At 40.5% G+C, this 18,135-nt stretch overlaps 2 protein-coding genes across 4 annotated transcripts; both read right to left on the bottom strand.

The window, feature by feature from the left end:
* Positions 1–188: 188 nt before the first annotated feature.
* LOC139218564 (guanine nucleotide-binding protein subunit alpha-14-like) lies at positions 189–6,279 on the bottom strand. 2 transcript variants are annotated; one of them, XM_070850181.1, is made up of 7 exons: positions 5,848–6,279; positions 2,963–3,141; positions 2,468–2,622; positions 2,146–2,274; positions 1,705–1,834; positions 1,397–1,550; positions 189–969 (listed from the first exon to the last, which is right to left on the bottom strand). In XM_070850181.1, the coding sequence occupies exons 1-7, from the start codon at positions 5,966–5,968 to the stop codon at positions 779–781; spliced, it is 1,059 nt and encodes a 352-aa protein (XP_070706282.1). In that variant the 5' UTR covers positions 5,969–6,279; the 3' UTR covers positions 189–778. The 2 variants fall into 2 exon arrangements, with proteins under 2 accessions (XP_070706282.1, XP_070706281.1); XM_070850180.1 differs by having other exon boundaries at positions 2,963–3,147; positions 5,848–6,276.
* Positions 6,280–7,345: 1,066 nt separating this feature from the next.
* Positions 7,346–18,035, bottom strand: LOC139218563 (guanine nucleotide-binding protein G(q) subunit alpha-like). Of its 2 annotated transcripts, XM_070850178.1 has the most exons (8): positions 17,791–18,035; positions 17,363–17,519; positions 15,903–16,087; positions 12,170–12,324; positions 11,769–11,897; positions 10,265–10,394; positions 9,707–9,860; positions 7,346–8,944 (listed from the first exon to the last, which is right to left on the bottom strand). In XM_070850178.1, exons 2-8 carry the CDS (start codon positions 17,496–17,498, stop codon positions 8,754–8,756), a joined length of 1,080 nt encoding a protein of 359 aa, XP_070706279.1. In that variant the 5' UTR covers positions 17,499–17,519; positions 17,791–18,035; the 3' UTR covers positions 7,346–8,753. The 2 variants fall into 2 exon arrangements, with proteins under 2 accessions (XP_070706279.1, XP_070706280.1); XM_070850179.1 differs by lacking the exon at positions 17,791–18,035 and having other exon boundaries at positions 7,347–8,944; positions 17,323–17,456.
* Between the last annotated feature and the right edge of the window lie 100 nt (positions 18,036–18,135).

The raw sequence follows: 18,135 nt of genomic DNA, 5'->3' as shown, positions 1-18,135 counted from the left end.
AAAGGTTGTTACCGCAGCATGCCAATCAGTGTGACCACGCCTGGAGACACAGCCTTTGGTTAATCAATGCCATGCAGCTGCATTTATTACGAACTGGATCAAACATTTCAGTGCAGAAACCTTAGTTTTGTCTCAGACAGTGTTTCAGTGTTAAGATAAAGAAAAGCAAGAAACAGCGCAGAATCCCGTTTGTTTAAAAACACGTGGCTTTAATATCTATATTTAAAATTAGTGAAAGCTTATGGAAAAAGAAGAGAGATTTCTTTGGCTACATGGTTGCCGTTGCACACATAAAAAGGTTAATATAAACTAAGGCACTATAGATCCCTGCAGGCTATTCTTTTACTTCCTCCTCCCAAAGCTGTAAGGCGGGATAGGTTGCATTCTAGGAGATAAGACTCTGTCAGACCAGTTTGATACCATTTACTGGTTGTCACAGCAGTGGTGTAAAATGAACCCACGTGTGGCAGTTCAGTCCAAAAATTAATTGACGTTTTTTTTTTTTTTTGACGTTTGATTGTCCATTTCTCTCGTGGAGTAATAGAAAATGCCTTTTTTTTCCACCGCTTATTCTGAACTGTGTTGCAAGAAATGACACAAAGCGTGTTTTACAGTGCTGAGATAAATGTGCCTTACCTGACACTGCTGCCTGATTGCCTCTCTTTGATGCTTTTGAACAAGCTGCAACCGACAGCACACAACAGATAAAATGTTCATAAGTGAACTGTCTAACCCAGTTTTCTTGTTCCTAAAGGTGAAAGTTTCTTCCACGGCCTCTTTATTCGAGGTTGAACTTTTCGAGGTTATCTCTGAAGAGTGTGTCTCTGACGGCTTTGAAGACAACCCGGATGTTCTCTGTGTCCGTGGCACAGGTGAAATGCGTGTAAAGGGGTTTGTGCCGCCCGATGTGCTGCTCCTTGTACATTTGCAAGATGAAGTTTTTTGCAGATTTTGCATCATGCTGAGGTCCTATGAAGACAAAATCAGAGGGAATCTATGTATTTTGGGAAAATTAAATTCTGAGAGATCACTTAAGACATGAGCTGCTGTCACTCACTCACTTCTGACAGTATAGTTTACTCTATAGTGAGCAGTAAAGTGAGATTTCAGATGATTGTTAGACGAAAGCAGTGTACATGGATTAAGTTAAGTTAATATTAAATTAATGCTACAAATATTTTCATTGTCAGTTAATCAGCCTGTTATATTCTGGATCAGTCGTTTAACATACAAAATGTAAAGAAATAGAGAAAACATGCCCATCACGGATTCTCTGAGCTCGAGATGACCTCTTCAAATTACTTGATTTGTCTCAATAGTAAATCAAAGTGATTTCGGCCAAAGCCATGAATGCTGTTTGAACACACATAGAGCAAAAAGAGATTCCATGCTTCACCAGAATAAGCCGGGAAGTAGGTCGCCAAATGAGACTGCATGATTTTCTCCTCTAGCAAGTCTGTTTTGTTCAGGAAAAGGATGGTGGACGACTCTTGGAACCAAGGGTATGAGAGGATGGTCTTGAACAAGGCGAGGCTCTCTCTCAGTCGATTCTGAAGACGAAGGTGAGAATAGTCTCAGACAAAAGACGTTCGTAATGAAATAGTTGCAATGTAAATACAGCTTTTTACTGAGAGCAAACAGAGCCGTGGCCCAGGAAATAAAGAATCAAATCGTGGTTGCAGACTGAAACGTGTTTGAGCTTACATCACTCTCATTCTCATAAAGGAGCTGATCGTACTCGCTGAGGGCCGCCAGGAATATGACGGAGGTAACGTTCTCAAAACAGTGGATCCATTTCTTCCTCTCTGAGCGCTGACCACCCACATCCACCATCCTACAGACACATGACCACTCATTGAAGTAAAATATAAAAGTTCCTACTTTGTTAAAGGAATAGTTCGCTAATTAGAGAAACATATTCATTAGAGAATGGAAGCAAGGGGGAATAGCAAGTCTGGCTCTGTCCAGGAGTAAAAAAAAAAAAACACATCTAAAGCTCACAAATTAACATGCTAGATCTATTTTTCTAATTAAGACACACACAGAAATGTGAAAACAAGTTGTGGTGTTACAGGGTATTTTACTACATATCTCACTTTTCCTTATATTGTTGCCGTGGCAGGTCATAATAGCACGGCACCCTACCTGAAGATAACTTTTGACAGGTCGAAGGGGTACTCTATGATCCCTGTGGTGGGGACCCTGACCCTCAAGATGTCCTGCAGGGTGGGGATGTATAGCAAGGCTGTGATTCTGTCCAAGTCAGTCAGATAACTGAAAAGATAACAACAACAATGCATTCAGTTTAATATCCTGACACAAACCTGGCCTCGTACAGAAATTTGCACACAAATAAGTAGTATTAATCCACACTAAATATGAGTTGATGAATGCAAAATGCAAAGGCTTTGGTTCTCTCTTAAGAGCCTTGGGTTTATAAATGATATGAAAAACATGAAAGTCTTACTATTTGGCAGAGTCAGATAGCTGGAATTCCCTCCTGCGGTCGTAGCACCTTTGAACACCGTGGTCATTCCACACTCGCCTAATGGCATCCACCTGCCAAGCCTCCAAAGTGGACACCTGGTCTGCCTCCGTTTGGCTCAGCTTCTCTGCGTGGCTCTGACACACACACACAAAACACTCACAGGGGATTTTTCTAAACACAAACTTTCAATCTTTGACTGACCTATTAACGGACCGTTAGGAGGATGAGAACAGCAACAGAAGACCATTTAAAAGTAGGTGGATTTTGTGAACAATAACTCTGATGTGGTGAATCATTTTTAGGCATGTTAAGAACGGTAATGTTGGTCGGTCAGTCCAACACTTTGGTCCAGACTGAAATAACTCATTCAAAGTTATTGATGTTGTCATTGTGTATATCAACCTGTCAGTGACATACCAAATACTACATAAGAGATCACTTTTGGCTCTCTGTAAAACATGCACAGTTTCTCACAATGTTCTGGTCATCAACATAGTCAATCTCTAGAGTCTTCATAGCGTTGATCAGCGCCTGGATGGCTGTGACGATGTTCTGAAACACCAGCCGAGTGAAACCCTTCCTGTCAGCTTCACTGTACCCTCTGCCATGGATGATCCTCATCTGTTTGATGAAAGTGCTCTTCCCACTTTCACCTGTCCCTGGGCAAATGAAATGAGACCGAAGGATGAGAAATGGAATACGATCAAAGCAATGCCAAAAATAGGACATGAACTAAAATAAATAAAAAAATCATCTGAACATTAATCAGTTGTAGCTAAACAGGATTTCAGCGACAAAACAACAACTGAAAGTCTCACAGGTTATTATAGATTTTTTTTTTTTCCCAAGCTATAGCTGAGAGTATGTGTAAGTGAGTGGGTGCATACTTGGTATCCTCGGGTGTATGCAAGCTGCCAACCTTTCATTTGTGTCCATAAACACCCCCTCGTTACTAATGTTATTACTCAGATATAACAGCTTATAGGTGTGCAGGTATAACAGCGAACACTCTGTTTACTTGCTTTCATTTCATTTGTGTGTGTTTGCACTTACATGAACAGCGTAAAAACAGATGAAGGACAAACAAGTCAAATGATAAAAACACAGTGGACCACAATTTAAAGCATAAAAAGAGAGGAGAGGCCACATAAACAATTAACAGCGTGTATTTGTTGTGCATTTATGGGTGTTATTTCTCCAAATGTTACATACTTTACTTTGGCAAGGGTTGTGTTTATGCAGGTCAGTGTGTCTATCAACAGCCATGTGCCCTTGAGTGAAACAGTGAACTGCTTTCTCCCCTCTGGTTGTAAATTACTCTTATCAAGAGTGTCGGCCGAGCACCTAAAATGTCTAAAAATGTTAACCATTAGACTGACCTTTACAGTAGGGGAGTCCAGTCTCCAAACAGGCTTATTCAAGTTGAAGTTTAAAGTTCACGTCTAATGTATTCTTTCCGAGCTTTTATGAGGGGGCTGTTTTGATAGTTCTGGGGGGAAAAAACGGGCCTCATCTGAAGCTATTATGGGCTGTAATATATTTCCTTTGACTGGTGTTAACGCATCATCGTGGTTGTCAAAATGTCACTCTGCACTGCGTGTCACATTTATTCTCTTTTTATGCTCTGCGCTTTTAACTCACCTGACATTTATGTTGCACACGAAACTCAGACAAAAGCAACGAATCAAAAACAAAACAATAAGGAGACTCTCATGTCTTGTGAACAAACACGTCCAAACCAAGCAACAGCACACAAAGCCTAAATACACAGGCCTAGTTGTATGAAAGCACACAGCAGCATGAGGGAAAATACACTAACTACGATGGTTATCAACTGCAGCCTCATTGCGGTTCCACCAACTATTTGAAGAATGCAAAAGGCAACCTTGCTAGCTTCGCTATCTATCGATCCAGATATTTGTGTGTTTGCTGGATTTGTCAGCTCACTTAGGTTCATGGAGGGAAAAAATACTTTCAACGTTTCCAAAAATAATGACAGTTGATGCCAACCTGAAAACCTAAATGATACAGGTTTTCATTGTGCACACTCTCGTCATCACTGCACAAACATCACTGATAAGTCCACCACTTTGGTTCAGACTGAAACAAAACTTTTGAATGGATCATGGTCCCCTGAGGAGGACATCATTGCGTTTGGTTAAATATCTCAACAACTGCTGACTAGATTGTCATGAAATTTTGAACAGACATTCGTGTTCCCCAGAGGATGATTCCTACTCACCTCCACCCCCCTGCCTTTTGCTCTCGTTCCACCATCAGTTTGACATTTTTGGTTTTGAGCTAATTATCTCAACAACTGTTAGATGGATTGGGATGAAATTTGGTAGAGACATTCATGCACCACTTGGAATGAGTTGTGCTATTGGTGAGCTCTTCACTCTACATCTAGCGCCATCATCAGGCCAAAGTTTTGATTAGTGTAGTGTGTTTAGAGAGTCGGTGTGAAACTAGAACTCGAACAAAATCCGATTGTCATAATATTGGTAACTAAGAATTAAAACTAAAGTAGAGCCTTAATCCACAATGTGTCTTGTGGCTTGCTTTATATGTCTAGACAGTAAATAGCAGTATTATTAAAAACAATTAAATATTGTAGTTTATGCAGTATTTTAATTTTTCCAGCCCCAAGGCTTGTCCGTGATTGTGGAGGCCACAGATAATGCAGACATGTCTGTAATAACAGCAGGACGGAGAGGAGCCTCTGGCCCAGCTGTGCTGCTGAATGTCACATACTACAGGTTTACAAGAATTAAACCCCCATGGCTTATAAATATACAAAACAAAGACTAATAATTGATTGTGTTTATAGCTCGAGGTATCCTCTTCACAGTTTTACAGACGTGTCTTTTCAAATGGTGGTCTATGGGGAAAAATGCTTTTTGGGCTGCAGAGGATTTTTCGTTGCAATATGGCAATTGGCCACTGAGGAAAAATTTGAAGCAAGGTTGAGCGGTGGTCCCTTTTCCAGTTATACTAGATCCATGGTCTCTCCCCATGCCTAAGCCTAACCCAATGAAGGGTCCCCATGTGCCTAAGCGTGACCAATCAACGTGGTAAACATTATGACTGTAAAAATATGAGCATGTTAGCATAGTCATTGTGAATGTGTTAGCTTTAAAATTTCCCACTTAGTACATGCATACATCACAATTTAGATTGTAAAGAAACTAAAATTCATATATAAAATACACCTGGGTTTTGAGACACTATATATGCTAGACTTAAATGGTAAATTACAAATTGTAACAGAATGTATTTAATGTCCAGAAGGTGAGCATTTTATCAACATGTGGAGGTTTATTACTAAATAACACACACACAAAAAAAAAAAAACCTACCTAAAAGGAGAAGCTTCAACTCCCGGTGAGAGTCTCTTTTATCACGACGAAGTTGTCTCTCTATTTCTCTGTGTATCCTGAGTCTCTCCCCTTCCTCAGCAGACAGGCAGCACTCCTCCATTGTTATACAAGGTTTTCAAGCAGCTTCTAGTTAAACTACCCCACAGCTGACAGGCATTTAGTGAAATGAATGGATAATGACTTTTCTCAGACCTGCCAGGGAAACTTCTGTCCCGGAACAGGTGAGCTGGCGACTTTCAGTAGTCATTCTTCCTCGTGCAGGATCCAGTTCAGGTGCATTTCACATTCCTGCTGTGCAGGGGAGGCGGGCGGATGGGCAGGCCCAGACTGAAAGGCAGTGTGAGTTTATGTGTGCAGCTCATGTGTATCTGCTTACAGGTCCATACTCCCATGGGCTGCTGAATTTGAAACTCTTTCCCCACAATAAGGTAGAATACAGGAGGAAAAATATAATGGATAGTAAGGTGCCACATACTAACAGCTTCTCTGTTTATATGCATTTACTCTGTACAAAAAACCTGGTGGAAGGTGTGAATTCATTGAGGTTTCAAAATGTCCTCACTTGGATCAACACACACAAATGAGATTAAAGCAGCAATCCAGCAGTTTATCATTGCTCTTCCATAAAGTGTGGTAATTTAGAACTGACAAGATTTTTGAAACAATAGTCAAAATCTCAGCAGAAGTCAAGATATCCCGATTTTTAGTGCCTATTATGTTTGAAGATCCGAACACACTTGATCCTCCCATCATGCAACTCAATGGCATCTTTCATTTATATCCTCCCTGCCTGGTAGTTGTCCGGATCTGTCAAACACTAAACAGTAACACAGGGTTTCTATAAAGACTTTTAAGCCTCAAGCCCAATGTAATCCAGCTGTTTTCACAGGCTCTGTAATATTACAGTTCAACTGAACTTCATATCTAAAATCTGATAAAATAATGTCGTTGCGTACAGCTGCAGCACATTTTACAATGTCCACTCAACTGTATGGGTTGCACTGGAATGCAGACCACATTCATGCAACCATGATGGAACAATGGGGTACTGTGAGTGCATTAACATATGCTGTATTGTATCTAAACTGGAGTGTGTTTTCCCAAAGAACACACAAATATGTTTTAAAATGCCCCAAATGTGAGGATTTTCACAGGGAAATTGTAATGGACATTCTTCACTATTTAATGCTATTAAAAGGACAAAATAATGGATTATGTGTTTGGCTGAAGCGTGGAATAATGATATATTCAGGGAAGGTTTGGGGTCTGGATTAATCAAGTATGGAAGGGGCCAGCAAAGATCAGCAGCCTCCTCACCCCTGCATCCATCTTTGCACATCACCTAGTGCCATGTGCTGCTGCCACATTTCATTCAGTGTCTGTTCTCCTGCAAAAATAAAGGTCCTTTGCCACACGTTATATCCCTGTGCACACACTAAATATATGGACCTCTAACAGAAGTGCTGCTGCAGGCTCCAGCCAGATGGATGTATCACGGAGATGGATTTCAGGATTAACACTACTCCAGCTGAGCCGACCGAGCAGCCAAGAAGACAAACACTTGAATGCTACCCCAACAGTGTGCCGGGGCTGATTTGTAAACACAAAGAATGGGAAACTGAGCAGCAAATGACCAGCTAAATGTCTGTTTATTTACCCAATCACATTAAAAACACTAAGACTGCATTAAGACATTGCAGTGACAGGGAACAGTGAATCAAACTGTTCAAATTTGGCTGTAATTATTTTAACCAGTGTAAACATTAATGCATTATTTGCTTGTTATCCGTGTGTTTGATACCCTTGAATAGCATTCAAGATCAAGAATACATCAGTTTAATGCCTCAGAGATTATCTAATAGATCAGCCCTCTCTTCAGTTAGCCCTTTAATACTGACCTGGATGCAAGCAAAGGTGAAAAAAAACTTACTGTACCATGTGATATTTACAATAAGCATTCTAATAAATAATGGGGCATGTTCTTAAGTTTTCTTAGGCAAGTAAGCAACTTGCAAATCCAATCAGATACTCCTGAACTGATGAACACTTGAGTCTACACCTTTGACAAAATGAAGACTTGAATAAAGGAAGAATGCAAATGTAGCTGAATCCATGTTAATGTGTGTTAAATTACGTAGTAATAAATTAATGCTGTGCTCAAAAAAAGTGGTTTGAGACCAAATAATGCCATCAAAGACAGCTGTACAAAGTATGGTGAAAACTGAAATGCGGTTGTGGAAATGATTAAGTGATGTACACACATACAGCATATCAGCATAAATGCCACAAGATCAATAAAAGTAATAAAGTCAATGTGTCATTAGTGTTCATTATGACTCATCTCACATTAAGTTAAGACACCAAAGTATTTTAAACTTTTTTTAACTTAAAAAAAATAAACTATGACCAACTTGAGTTAGTGGTGTGGGGCGCTGCATTGCAGTTAGTCTACATTCACTTCCACAGACTCCCTGAAGGAGAGACCTAGTACATCACAAGTCCTCAGAGGCCTTTTGAGGCCACTCAAACACTTTCTTCCCTCTCAATCTATCCATGTGCATTTATGCTGTAACTGCTCAAAAATGTCCACAAAGAGCTCCATAAATTTCAGAGTGCATACTATAATAGACTCCTCGCTAAAGCAGCACTTTAATTGTCAGGACACACTTCATTATAGCTGGAGACATCCATTTTCAAAGAGCCTAACAGGAAACTTTGAAATATATCAGTAGTACAGTCATTTGGCGACAACCTCTGTAGCTTCTCAATGTCCTGTTTTGGATTATAGTGTTCAGCAGCAGTGTGAGGCAAACTGAATCACTGCAGAGCTCTTCTAACTGCCAGCTGTACAAAGCCGATTGAATTACAGCAGCAATAGCACCGTTTTAAACCAAGTTGTAGACTTCCAGGTTACCCTGCAAGATGTGGTCCTTCACCGCGCGGAAGACAAATCGAATGTTGTCTGTGTCTGTGGCACAGGTGAAGTGGGAGTAGATGATTTTTTTCACGTTCGGATTGAGACTCACGAACATGTCTAAGATGAATTCTTTCCCGGCTTTGACATCCCGCTGGGGACCTGGTGGACAGAGAGAGAGGACAAAAACGGCACGTTAAGTCTCTGTAGTGTTTTCAGTAGCTACACACAAGCTCAAGAGTATAAGACAGGCTGGCACTCTAATAAGAAATGGCTGCAGAAAATCTAAGTGGGACTACGTAACTTTTACAAGAAACCCTGCATCCTCTTATAAACGGACAGTTAAATTCACAACTAATAAAACACACTGATGATCAGTTCAACACACGCTGCTACAGCTGATCTGGTATGATGAGTAGCTAATATTGGCTAATGTTAGCTAACTTTATAGATATGTACGGCCCTACAACAGACATTACAGAGTCATGTCATTTACTATTATCTCATAATTGTATAAACCTGATAACAGAAAAACGTCATCATTTAGTGAACTGACTGAAAGCAAATTAAATGTGACCAAAAGCATAAAACAGCAAACATGTCTCAGTGTGTTTACTTCTTGGTTTAGTTTTGTTATAAAACCACTGAACTGTTTATCTGTGACAGGTCAAACCAGTTCAACAGCAGCACAAAAAAGTCAGAGAGCTGACTCAGACTACAGTGGGCTGTAGTGGCAAAACTGCTCGGTGTATTGAATTATTCAAGGTTGTGTTTTATTGCTCATGAATTTAATGTTTCATCTTTAAAAAAAAAAAAAAAAAAAAAAGACTGATATTTCTTCTTTTAAAAAAAGATACAGAATGCCCCTTTAAAGACACAACGAATCTTACCAAGATAGAGATGCTTAATTAAGCTTCCTCTTACCATCATATTCAGGGAAGTAGTCAACCAAATGCGAGTGCATGATTTTCTCCTCCAGTAAATCTATCTTGTTGAGGAACAAGATGACTGAGGACTCTTCGAACCACTTGTAGGTTATGATTGTCCGGAACAAGGCCATGCTTTCCTCCATGCGATTCTTTGAAAAGCACATGACACAGACATGTAATCATGAGCATAAATATGAATTCAGACACAGTGATAGAAAGCAGTATGTTAGCAGTGATTGTCTGCGTGAGCAAATTCAATTGGCTCTAATCTCATCAAGAGAACAAGCCTTGCCCAGACTTTGTTGAACAGAGCGACTAAAGAGCTCCCCCTGCAGATGGACTATGCACACTGCCACAAAGGAGGGTCAGGATGAGGTTCATCATTGAGACCAAACAGAAAAAGAGAGAGAGAAAATGAGAAAGCTCTACCTGACCAGTGTGTTTATTTTATTCATTTTTTTGATAATCCAAAAGTGAGCCCCTTCCTTTCTCATGTACAGGCCAACAAGATATATTGCAGGTTAGCTTTTCAATGTTACAGAAGGCCTCTCACCTCGTTGGCGGACTCAACAAGGACCTGATCGTACTCGCTGAGCGCCACCAGGAACATGATGGACGTGACGTTCTCGAAACAGTGGATCCACTTCCTCCTCTCTGAGCGCTGGCCGCCCACATCCACCATCCTACAGCCACAAGTTCAAGTCATCATGAAAGAAACATCCAAATCATATTACCAATTTATGGACAGTCTTAATCTTTGTAATTACGGCTGGGCTATGGCGACCGACATAATAACTGAATCCCTTAATGTCGATAATATGATGAGAGGTTCTTGAGAATTGATCATTAGAAGAGGTGATGACTTAACAACCAGAGGGATCGTCCTTTTACTCGGAATAGTTTAATACATTTTAAAAATGGTCGCGCTAGTTAAGTGTACTGCAACATATGAGCGTCTATCACATTTTTACAATAACCAATATTCCGAATTACATCTAGTCTAACATAACAATATCAACATTATATCAACGTTATCTATAACTTATCAGTGTTAAGTGCCTTTACTGCATTCCCATGACAACCAGAAAGGTGAGCATTTGCCTGTACGGCATCAAGGTTAAATTCTGAGAATAGAAATAAGCTATCGGTTTCAAAATGAGATATTTAAATCTTTACAGACCACTTTAATTCTCTGTCTCTCCTTTTGTCCTGCTCCATCTTTCAATAAGTATGTGTGAAAACACGCTGTTTAGATTTGGCTCCCCTTATGATGTCATAAGGTGATCTGTTGATCATGTGACCTCCTTCAGCCCTTCAGCAGGCCAATTGTTCCCACCCACTGAAAACCTCCTGAATCCATCTCACTGCCTGCAATTGCTTTTTCCTCACTACTGCCAGCTCCTGGTAACACGAAGATGTGGAAAGCGAGAGCAAAGCAGCAGATTGTTCTGTTCTCCTAAAACGGAGCATGAAGACAGAAGCCGTCAACAGCTGCAGCAGCAATGTCTGCTATGACGTAAATAATGTGTTTTTTGAACATTAAACCAAATAAATGTGTTCTAATAGAACCTCCACATAGAAGTATGAACTTTAAAATGAGCAGAATATGGGACCTTTAATGGCTAAAAGAGGTTCAGCTGTGCTCATTCAATGAGACATAATGGCTTCCAAGTTGAGTCTCTACTTCCACAACATTGCTGCTTCGTCTTGTCAGCAGACAGAGGAAAAAACAAGACAGAGAGTCTACCACCATGCTAGCAGCTCCGTGAGGCTGCACTTAAGCACAGCGGTGCTTTGAGCTAAATACTGACATCAACATGCTAACATTAACTGTGACGATGCCAACGTGCTGGTGGGTATAAAGTTTACTGTACTCACCATCTAAGCATCTTAGCATGCTAACATCTGGTCACACTTAACACAAAGTACAGTCCACATATGCTGTGATATTACATTTCTCTCCGCGCTCTGCTCCCAAGTGCTTTTTCACAGTTTATGGCCTCAGCTGCAAAGAAACCACCACAGCGTAAAATATAACTACAATATAAAACTCTCACCTGAACACCACATTCTCCAGGTCAAAGGGGTACTCTATGATACCTGTTGTGGGCACCCTGACCCTCAAGACATCCTGCTGGGTCGGCAGAAAACCAGAAACCGCAATCCGGTCCAACTCATTCAGATAGCTATTAACGCAGACCAGAATTAGGAGAGTACAGTAAAACCAGTTAGTGTTATACAACCAGGAGAGGGACGGAGGAAACATTTACTGGAAGATATTCAAGTCATGCATGTATCTGCCACTTCACTATAATTAATTCTTAACTGTTAATTCTAATGGTGTTTCTTTGCGTTTAAGCCTTTTGTCAACAACCTTAAATGGACAGACATCAGGTGGATGAAACAGTGGAAACTATTTGGTGAGGTCAGAGGAGTTATAAGTTCTGTTTACACTCACTATTTGGTTGAGTCTGAGAGCTGGTATTCCCTCTTCCGACTGTAACAATCCTGAATCCCCGGGTCACTCCACAAGCTCTTGATGGCGTCCACATAAGGGTTTGTTAATGTTGTGACCTTCTCCACGTCAACCGCACTGACAATTTTGCCGTTTGCCTGAACAACAACATAACAAATTAATGACATAACCCAACGGATTTATGATGAACGCGATGTCATGTTTGTGTTATCTGTGTTGTTATTGTGGCGTTATGAAAATTAAATTCAGTTTTAATGTTGGAGAGATGGGATGTGGTGATGTCACTGTGTTTACCAAGCGTGCGTCTCTCATCACGGTTTGACAAGTCAGGGGAAAAAAGACTTGTGGCTCAGTGCCAAATGTCTTCAAACAGGAGGCTCTTTAATTCAGAACCTGTTTTGTACCATTAATCTTGGATTAAGGGCCTGTCCAGACAATAGCAACTAGTCCATATTTGTGATAAAGAGCAACGTGGTCTTGTGACACCAAATGTTATTTACCAGCCCTGAGATTAGAAACTAGAAGTCTGCTTTCATACCATGTTAGCAAATGTGGCATTTTGATATTTCAAGCATCAACAGATGAAACGATTTGGACTTGAACCCCATTCACATACAGCCTTTAAGGCACATTCAGTTTGATCACAGCTGACGAAGAAGCTGAAACTAAGTTTCCGGAGATGTAATATAATTAATCTAATTTAAAGATAGCTATTAATTGAGTTTTCTTCAGCATGCTTTCAACAGTCCTTGTTTATGAAATATTCTCTGCATTTTACATGATCACATTAATCTCTCAGCACTAATTCTGAGCCAACACGTCTGCAATTTTCAGATCAGTTGCAGACTAGACGAGCAATGTTTAAATCATAAATCAATTAGTTCATCGACAGGTAATCATTTAGGTAATTTTTCAAACAAAAATACCAATAATTTGATGGTTCTAACTCTAGAATGCAAAGATTTGCTGATTTCTTAACATTACAGTTAATAGAATCTCTATAGTCTCTGTACGGTTGATCAGACAAACAGTGTTCATCCTGGGAGCGAGGCCATTGTGATGTGTGGTTATCATTAGTTGCAGCTCTAGAGTAACCTTTACCGGCTAAAAGGCATACCTGTGACGTGGGACTACCCCCTCAGTTACAATGACTATGGTCGTAGAATCAGAGATTTTACGATTCGGGCCCAAACTACTCTCTTGTCCTCTGCATCAGCAACTTGCAGCTATATTCATTTAAGATGCTGTGACTCTTGCTGTAATCCCAGACCACAAGCCCGCACCATAAACTGACAGTAGATGTGGCAACTGCACACAGCTACCACAGAGAGTACTTCTGCTCTCCTTCCTTGGCATCTGCTTCAACTCTTTTTTTTATTTCTCTCACATGCATTCATAGAGACTAAACAAAGTAGCTTGCCAAAGGCTGTTATGTGTTCCATGTCACCAGTTTATAAACCGATATCATGCGTCTTTTAGGAGTTCCTAATCTCTCTATTCTACTCCTACTGCCCTAATTTATGTCTGATTAATAGTAAATATTTCTCTGACTGAGCATCACTTGTGGAAGCCAGAAAACACATGTGCACAAGCTGGTGGTCATTTATTGGTGAACTATTGCTATAGTTTACTCACACATCATTAAACTGCCTTATTGTACGAGGTGCTTTTGTAGTCATACTGCAGTTGTCATATATATATATATATCATATATAGTGTGTGATCTGATGGTTTCTGCCACTACTACAGAGGTAAAAGGGAGACTACGAACCATCAAATGTCTATGAGCTGCCCAAGTGTGGTAAATTCCATTGTTTTGAAACACGTTTACACAGTGGAAATAGGTTTAACTAGTTTATTACATCACTGTTAACTCCAGTGAAGCCAATGCTATCTGGAGAGCTGTTCTGTGAGTCGTATCTCTACGCACGATATAGATGAAGTGAGAAATAATTTTCCTGTTTTTCTCTTTTGAAATTGATTTCATGCCTCACCACTTCCATGCACCCGTTCTTCTCTTGAACAGAGAACGGATGGGACGAATTTAGAGGGACTGTTACAGTCTGTCTTTTTAACTTCCTTTTTTACCTATTTCTCTGCGTTCATTGAGATCAATCAAAATCTGCCAAATCTTAGCAATCTAATGAAAGCTCATTCTTACCATCAACTCTGCACAAATATTCATTGCATCCAATTGGCTGTTCGCTAAGCCCTGCTGGCTTTTGTTACTGTCGCTAACTGAAATGATAACTGTCTCTAGCAGATTCTATCAGGTTAAACTAGCTCGGTTTAAGATGACAACCATGCACAAGCAGTCCTAATGAGTCCTTGATGCCAACATATATGATATTATGCTAAAAGACTGATTCTAAAGCTAACAGGTCAGTTAAATACGTTGGTATCCTTACCAAGTTGTGATACATGCAGAAAACACTATGAAGAAACAGCATTGCTCTGGTACTGCAACGTAGAGCGAGCTAGTCTTACTATTTTAAGTATGGTAGAGACAAATATCAGACTATTATCTTGGTTAAACATAAACCTGCATACTGAGACAAGCAAGACAGAGGCTGGATTCATCATATTTACAGTTTACGAGAGAAAGCTATTAGGACAAGAACAAACCGAAGTGTTTGGTGGACATAACACCATCTCCTATTACAGGAGAGCAAACTGCTCCAAATCCAATAAAAAAAGCAGGACATGACTGCTAATGTTTCCCCACAATCCAGCTTCCGTAATACACACTGGATGTACAACTGTGAACAGGGTTTTTTTTTTTTTTATTTTAAAAAATCTGTAGCCCTACAAAATGTCGTTAGCTAGCTATGTGCAACTCCACCTTAGATATAAAGCTCTACTGTCGGCAGAAGGCTAGTTCACCAGGCATGCCAACAACCGCAGCTTAGTTTTCACATGTTTGGTTATGTGTTTTTGGTCTTTAAAAGGCTAAAAGTGCTCCAAACTATTTTATATGCCTTGTATCTCTCTTACTACGGCCTCATGCACACAACCTGGACAATCAGTGTTAGCGGAGGGGTTTTGCCGAATGGCCACTTCACATATTGGCTTGTCAGCCTCTCTAACCTACAGGCTCTCTGCACTTGCTTACTTTCAGCACTAGCATCTGCATGCTCAGCGACAAACAGTGTCATCCTGTGAGCTTCCACAGAACATCGCCTTCACTTGGAGTCGAACAAAGTAAAAAAACTGTAACCATCATGCTGACTCAGACCTGGTTAATACTTCCAATGGTGCATGACGGCCACATGACCGCGCCTCCGCCCTGATGTTACAGGACTCAGGAGGTGGACTCTTTATGCTTGTGTCTCATCCTTACCTGGAATATTAGCTCATTTGTGTGAGTGATTAAAAAGCTCCTGCCATTCATGTATGATTAATGGGGAATTCTCTGTCTCCTTCCTCTTTTGTCTCTTGCTTGCATTTGGCTCATGAGTACCTGTCTTTACATGCCCGCAGTGTAACATCATGTGTACTTTCCGGAAATAGACAAAACACCCTGACAGCAGGATTGCAAAACTAAACACAGTTGCAAATTACCAGAAGTGCTTCACCCTGAATGCAGGCTCTGTCAGCATCTGAGACAGTAAACCTTGCAGACACTTCTGTGGGACAGTGTGTGGTAAAGCGTCTTTCTCAATCACTCTGTGTGAAGCAGCAAATAAAAGGACAAAGAAACTATTGTCCTGTCTACCTTGTTGTGTTCATACTTGTAGGGGATCTGTAATGTGTTCATGGCCTGGATCATGGCCTGCATGGCTGTGAAGATGTTCTGGTAGACCAGCCTGGTGAAGCCTCTCTTGTCCTCGTCAGAGTATCCACGGCCATGGATGATCCTCATCTGCTTAATGAAAGTGCTCTTCCCACTTTCACCAGTTCCTAGACACCAACAGTAAAAAGCATTACTGCACACACGTATTGATTTAAAGGATAAGACTGACGTTATCCTACAGTTTATTTATTGTCAAGTCCCATTAAGAGACCAAAACCAGCAGAATGTCAGTCAGTCTCTCAATACTTAATGATTTTCCTACACTGTCTGTAGCACTTAGTCCTGTAATTATTAAAAAAACAACTCACTAATGTATTGCTTATTTTCTTTAAGAAAAAAAGCCAATCATTTCCTAGCAAACATTATTCAAACAAGAGTAAATGGTGTATTTGTTGGGGACTATTTTCATCTCATTCACTCATTCAAACAGTTGGAGAAAGCTTTACAGGAAATAGTACGCCATTTTACAATGTAATTTTGAACATTTAAAAGAACTTTTCAAAAATAGCGGACAAATACACTGAAAGGTTTACATTCGACATGATGCTCTGGTGCTGTGCAGTTTAAAATTCAAGACTTCTTTTTAAAGCATGTGGTCATTGTTTAGGGAGCACCGAAGCTACACATCTGACTTTTGAACCGACAAGGGTGGTTATAAATTGAGAATGAGCAAATCATTTATGATAGCAGAATAATCATACCGGACCTGTCTGCTTTAAGATTACTCACAGCATTGTTGATGCATCCTCTGTCAAGTCACACAAACAGAATGTGGCCTCACACGAGGACACAGCTTTTACATACTTATTTACCAGTAGGGACTAATATTCACCTATGCAATATTTAGTTATAATTAGATGCGGAAGCACATTTACTGTACTTGAGTACAGTTTTGAGTTCCTTGTAATTTAATCTGTAATCTGTATTTTCTGCTACTTTGTACTTCTATGACATTACTATGCTGAGAAAAATATTGTTCTTTATTGTTCTCATGCTCACAGAAGTAAAAGTATCTACTATTTATATAATAAGTACTTCAATATCATTGTATTGGTTTTTATTTTTTTACTGGAGTGAAGGACCTGAATAGTTCTCCTATCACTGCTGTTGGGTAGTTACCGTTACTGATATTTTACAGATAAAATCTTGATCTAGTAGTAAATATAACAGTGAATATAAATGCAGTGGAGTAAAGAGTACAACATTTCTATTTGTAGTGGTGTAGAAGCATAAAGTAACAGAAATATAACAGAAACATTTGAATGCTATGTTGTCACAGTATACTATCTTATTAACTAAGGAGAAGAACTGATTGCTTCCTCCACCACTATTCACAGCCTACCAGACAAGTACTTCACACAGACTCAGCTCAGGTCCCTCACCGAGCAGGAGCAGCTTGTATTCCCGTCGGGCGTCCCTCTTGTCCCGGCGGAGCTGCCTCTCAATCTCATCGTTGATCCTGCGAGCCTCTTTGGCCTCCGGGCTGAGGCAGCAAGCCCCCACGTAGCTCAGAGTCATGACTCCTGGACAACACTTCCCCTTCCAAGGCACACACACACACACATATGCATAATGTTGGTTAAACAGGAAGCCCCCAGTGTCACTACATCAGTATGTCTGGATGAACCCCTCCAGAGCCCCCGCTCCGTACGCCAGAACAAGAGTTCTCCTGAGCTGGAAACAAGGCTTAACTGATAGAAAATTAAAGGAAGTACCGTCGTTCTTCTCATTGCTGTTTGGATCGCCTCTCCTGTGGGGAGGAAATTAAGTTTGTACAAGAAGTTCAAAGTGAGAAGTTGCGAGCCTTTACCCCTAGTAGCTGTTCTCTGGGCGTGGTGGGCTGAATATGGCGGAGTTTCACTTCATAGCGCTCCAAAAGAACACACTAAGTGGTGAAAGTCATCCTCCGGGGAACACACAGGGATGCTCACGCCACGTTTTCTGCCTTGGCTGCGGGAGAAGCTCGGTGTTTTCCTCCCCTGCTCCAAGGTTTTGTTTATCCTGGTGTAGATCCAGTGGTCGAGCATGTGACAGAGGGCTGAGCTCTGATGGGAAATCGTGTGGGCTCTCACTATTATTACATTATGGGAACTAATTTCCGGTGTGAAGTAGTAAACTACGGATGCATGTGACAGTTAGAGGAACGGGCGGACAC

The sequence above is a fragment of the Pempheris klunzingeri genome, chromosome 19 (genome assembly GCF_042242105.1).
Source record: "Pempheris klunzingeri isolate RE-2024b chromosome 19, fPemKlu1.hap1, whole genome shotgun sequence".
NCBI classification, from domain to species: domain Eukaryota; kingdom Metazoa; phylum Chordata; class Actinopteri; order Acropomatiformes; family Pempheridae; genus Pempheris; species Pempheris klunzingeri.
Note: the sequence above shows the minus strand (reverse complement) of the source record. Positions and strands in the feature narration are given on the sequence as shown.